Genomic DNA, 5,231 nt, shown 5'->3' with positions numbered 1-5,231 from the left:
ACAGCTAAACAGAAGCTGTAAAAGGCTGAACCAGCCTAAAACGGCTAAGGAGAAGCTGTCAAAGGCTGAGTGAACCTGAGCTGAACATAAGTTAAACACACAGAAACAAACGTCAGTTAAACATTTAGTCTTCTCTTCCAGCTGCACAGAGTTAACGTTTAAGACGAGTTGAAGACATGAAAAATCTGAATCAGATGGTGATAGCTGAATGTCTTATGAATTGCTTAAAAGTTGATCTGACTTTCTAGGTGGGAGTTCGCTGAAGTGGTGACAGTTCAAAAATTAATAAGACGTTGAAGGATTTCATGGAATCCTAATGTATTTTCAATGAGACACAAAAACTGCTGAAAACGCTATTTCAAACAGTTTAAAATATATAAATACAAAGTCAGAGCAGGAGCGTCCTGAACGAGCTGAACATTTTCATACCTTTAATTGCTGAAATAGCTTAAAAATTGTGGGACGCCAAAAACGCACAAAAGACACTTGAACAGATCCCAATAATAAAGAGAAACAGGAGAACAGCTTGTTGTGTTAATCTTGTAGATTAGGTGTAGCCACCTGTTCATTGTTGTCAGGGTTCCCCGTCATGTAGTCATACTTTTCATTCATCTGTTTTGAAAACCTCATTAAATGCATCTCACTTCATGGTTCATTTGACAGGTTCTTAGAGAGTCACTGGTTTGTGTGGGTAACTCAGATGAACCATCTGCCGATGGAGATCGAGTACGAGAGGCAGCAGGACTGGCTGACCATGCAGGTGCCTACTTTATCATGAAGTATCATCATGCCGCAGAGACTACTGTAGAAGTGCTGCTGTTTCAAAGGGAAAATATTTAGTTGCTCTTTTTTTTATTAAAATGTTTTGCAGCATATAAATCACTGAGTATGATGTCAGTGATAGAACGGTGTTTTTCATGTTTTTTTTAATTTATCATAACACATTTAATCTAATCTCTTTAAGCTGATGAATGTAGGTTAATTTTCAATAATTGTATTTATTTATTTATTTCTAAAACCAGTCCAGCGTGATGTGAGACGCCTCACTCTGAGTATGACACGCTGATGTTCGTATTAACGTGTCTTTGTTTGGTTCTTGTTTCAGTTGCAGTCCACGTGCAACATTGAGCAGTCCTTCTTCAACGACTGGTTCAGCGGACACCTCAACTTTCAAATCGAGCACCAGTAAGTGTGATGATGACAATTAAAGCATGTCATTCTGGTTAACTAACAAAACACGTCCGGCATAGCTATGCAAATAAAACTGGACCAAAATAGGACAACAGAAGCAAGTTAACTTCTTACTAAATCACTTTTTTGTTGTTGAGCTTTTCACAAGAATATTGTCAAGTATTTACAAGAGGAATGACAAAAATAATCACGTAATAATAATAATAATAATACATCTTATTTGGTAGTGCCTTCCAAGACACCCAAGGACACTTCACAACATTAAAAACACAAAATAAAACCATATAAAATGGCTATAAAAACACTAATCCAAGAAGAAAATAACAATAAATTAAAGTGAGAACTTGAACAGATGAGTTTTGAGTTGTGATTTGAAGGTTTGAATGGAGTCAATATTACGGATGTACGGGGGAAGAGCGTTCCAGTGTTGGGGGGGCAGAGTGCGAAAAGGCTCTGTGTCCCGTGGTGCTGAGACGGACGAGAGGCACGTTGAGGTGGATGGAAGAGGAAGAACGACGAGAGCGTGAATGGGTGATAATGTGATGGGACAGATAGGGAGGGGCGAGGTTACGGATGGCATTGAATGTGTACAACAGGATTTTAAATTGAATTCTGAAAGAGACTGGAAGCCAGTGAAGTTGCTGTAAAACTGGGGTGATGTGGCGAAATGAGGGGGTTTGGTAACGATGCGGGCAGCTGAATTTTGAACCATTTGAAGCTTATGGAGTAATTTTTGCGGCAGACCAAAAAGAAGAGAGTTGCAGTAATCAATTCGAGAAATGACCAAACTATGGACCAGGATGGAAACGGAGCGCGGGGAGAGGGATGGACAGAGACGGTTGATGTTTCGAAGGTGGAAGTTTGCAGACCGGGTAATATTTTTGATGTGAGAGTGAAAAGAGAGAGTGCTGTCAAGAATGACACCCAGGCTCTTAATGTGAGGGGAGGGAGAAACCATGGCACTGTCAATGGTGAGGGAAAAACTGTTGACTTTAGATATGGTGGATTTAGTGCCGATGAGTAGAAACTCTGTTTTATCACTGTTTAATTTAAGGAAGTTAGGAGAAGTGAAGTGAAGGAGGAAGCAGGTTCAGGAGAGACACCCAGACATCCCACTTCCCTTGATGCTCCCTGGCTCCTCCTGGGGGAGCCCAAGGTGTTCCCAGGAAGCCCACCACCCCGTCCAGGTTGATGTGTGGGCAAATGAGCTTCAGGATTATTTGAGACTTTCCTGCCAGTTCTGTGAGCTTCATAGCATAGATTTACTTTGTAAAACTTTACCTGCATTTCAGCAGAAAGCAGCGGCCGGGAGCACTGTTGGCTTCTGGGTAGTGTAGTTCTTTTGACTGGCTTTACAGTATAGGCTTATTGAAAGAAAACTACAAAAAAGCGGAGCCTGTCCGAAGTTGTTATTTTTTCTGTTAACTTTTTATCCCGTACTGTCCCAATCACATGAGTAATATTAAAGTTGACAATCGTTGAAAAAAACTGTGAAAGTCGAACTGTGACGTAGCGAGGGACTACTGTGTATATATAATGCCTGCAGGAATTTCTGTCTCTGCTCTGGAGCGTCTTCCCAGTGGGATGTGCCCTGAAAACCTGTGGGTGTCCAGGAGACAAGATGGAGCAGCAGCTTCTAACAGAGACTTAAGATCTCGTTCTTTCCGTTGTGCCATAATTGAAGATCATAGGTGAGGATTGGGACGTAGATCAAGAGCTTCACCTTTCCACTCAGCTCCTTCTTCACCAGAGCCAGAGGAAGCTCTGATCCACTGGGCCATCCTGTTGTCTCTTGTGGACAAGACTCTTCAGATCTTCACTGCTTAAGGCTAGAAACTCCTCCTCAAACCAGCGGGAGCGTTCTGAAAAAAACCTGATTGTATACATCCAGTCTTAAATCCTAAAAATAAATCCCGTCACTGTGGGAGGACTGACCGTTGAACCCAAACAGGTTCTGGCTGTGGTGTGTGAATATATCTACAAAACAAATCCAAGACGTTGGAGACTCCATCGGTATTTGTTTAAGATCTCCTAAAATAAAACTCAAAATGCTCGTTTGTTTTTTCTCCAGTTTGTTTCCCAGGATGCCACGGCACAACTACCACCTGGTGGCTCGGCGGGTCAGAGAACTGTGCGAGAAACACAAGGTTCCTTACCAGGTGAAAACGCTGTGGAGAGGAATGGTTGATGTTGTCAGGTAAAACAATCTCCTGCTTATCGTAACAACCAGAGATAAACACAAACGGACAGTTGTGTTTAAAATGTCTGTCCTGTGAGTCTTTTGTATTAACTCCTTTCTTCTTGTTTCTTTCTCAGGTCACTGAAAACTTCAGGCGACCTTTGGCTCGATGCGTATCTCCACAAATAAGAAACCGTTTGCAAACTAAGAGTTGTGTTTTATTCCGTCCTCATCAAAAACTAAACCGGCTGATAACAATGGACTCGTTTTTAACTTCTGTCGTTGTTAAAGTGGAAAAAAAAAAAGCCTTGATCTTTAGGGTGCAAAGCATTTTTGAATGTCAGCTGTGATGTAGTGACGTTTTAAGTGATTTGAATAAAAATAAACGACTGTGAATAATTTAAAATGTTTAATCCTTTTCTGCCTTGTAAGCTGCACAGTAAGATGTATCAAACAGATGTAAAGACTAAATAAACCCTGAATTAAAATGTTAGCTTTTTTCTGTTAAACATCATTGCAGCTCTTCGTTTGTTCTTTAAGCGTGTTGTGTATTGCCAGAACTTTAGTTATTTACAACGACTCTTTGTCAGCTGCTGCAGCTAGTTGCAGCAACTTTATAAAGCAACTTTTGCATAAAACTGTTGCAACCTAATGTAGTTCGTATCTTATGAGGCGGGGTGCTGTGGACAAGTTATAAACAATATCTTACCTGTAGGAGGTAGCACTTTGAAAGACCGTGAAATGGAAAAACTGGACCCTCTAAATCAGGGGTGTCAAACTAGTTTCACCGAGGGACAAATCAGAATAATGGTTGCCCTCAAAGATGTGACTGTAAGACAGTGTAAATGTAGCTAAATTTAACTAAATGTAAAATAAACAACTACCACTTAATGTTAAATAACTCTGAATTATTTACTTATTCGACTCACAAAAATTACACATTTATTTGCATAGATGTAGAAAAATGTGTCTGCTGTTATAACATAAAACCTTTTAATTTGCCAGGTTATGAAACCCACACTACTCCATAAGTCAATGATCAAACTTTTCAAGTGAATAAGGAAAAATAACAAGTTATGACATTAACTTTGCTCAAAACTTTTTTGTCATGGTTAAGAGGGGCAGAACGGTCCAACCAACAATTGTGAGCTGTAAGATGTGACAGGTGGAGCAAAAACAAATGGCTGCACACAGCAAGGGTCAAACATCCAACTAATGACAGATGGTTTTATTATAGAAAACATTTGCCTGGATAACAATCCCAAATACATTGCTGCAAATTTAACATAATAAAAGACATTTAATAAGTATAATAAACTCAAAATAACATTAGGGTTGAAGACTCACTTTGACACTTAGCTTCGTGTTTGGTGTCAAAATGCTGACGTACAGTAAATTGTATTTGACGACCGCTAACACAAAAGACAGCGGTTTCTCTCCTTGAAGCACAAACATATCTTCACCTTCACATCTTTCTTGAAACAGCTTCCATCTGCATCAATTCTTCTCTTCCTGGACATTTTGGGATCATTGTTTGTATTTCTCAGTTCCACTTGTTTGGAAAATGATATTGATGTGGAAAAACTGCAATATAGATGTGGGATGCTGTTACTTCATGGGTAGCATAATCGACATGCATTATGGGAAATATAGTTTGCTGTCAGTGCACCCTTTTGACTTATTTATTGTATGACAATTAGACCTTTTAAGCTCTCGCGGGCCACATAAAATGATGTGGCGGGCCACATCTGGCCCATGGGCCTTGAGTTTAAAACGTGCTCTAAATGCTCTTTAACTTTAAGACAATAACTTCCTGGGTGGGGGAGGATTCATCACCTTATATAACTGATATATATATATA

The 5,231-nt window shown here is 39.8% G+C and overlaps 1 protein-coding gene across 1 annotated transcript in view; it reads left to right on the top strand.

The window, feature by feature from the left end:
- Nucleotides 1–3,916, top strand: part of LOC119416317 (fatty acid desaturase 2) — a 9,270-nt gene extending 5,354 nt beyond the window's left edge. The window contains exons 10-13 of the mRNA XM_037683545.1: nt 664–760; nt 1,106–1,185; nt 3,263–3,388; nt 3,508–3,916. Coding sequence (XP_037539473.1) covers nt 664–760; nt 1,106–1,185; nt 3,263–3,388; nt 3,508–3,559 — 355 coding nt within the window. The 3' untranslated portion in view covers nt 3,560–3,916. The remainder of the gene's footprint in view (nt 1–663; nt 761–1,105; nt 1,186–3,262; nt 3,389–3,507) is intronic.
- Nucleotides 3,917–5,231: the final 1,315 nt, after the last annotated feature.

Source organism: Nematolebias whitei, chromosome 10 (assembly GCF_014905685.2).
Source record: "Nematolebias whitei isolate Nwh7 chromosome 10, NemWhi1, whole genome shotgun sequence".
Lineage (NCBI taxonomy): Eukaryota > Metazoa > Chordata > Actinopteri > Cyprinodontiformes > Rivulidae > Nematolebias > Nematolebias whitei.
The sequence above is the reverse complement of the archived record's forward strand: the minus strand, read 5'-3'. Positions and strand labels throughout refer to the sequence as shown.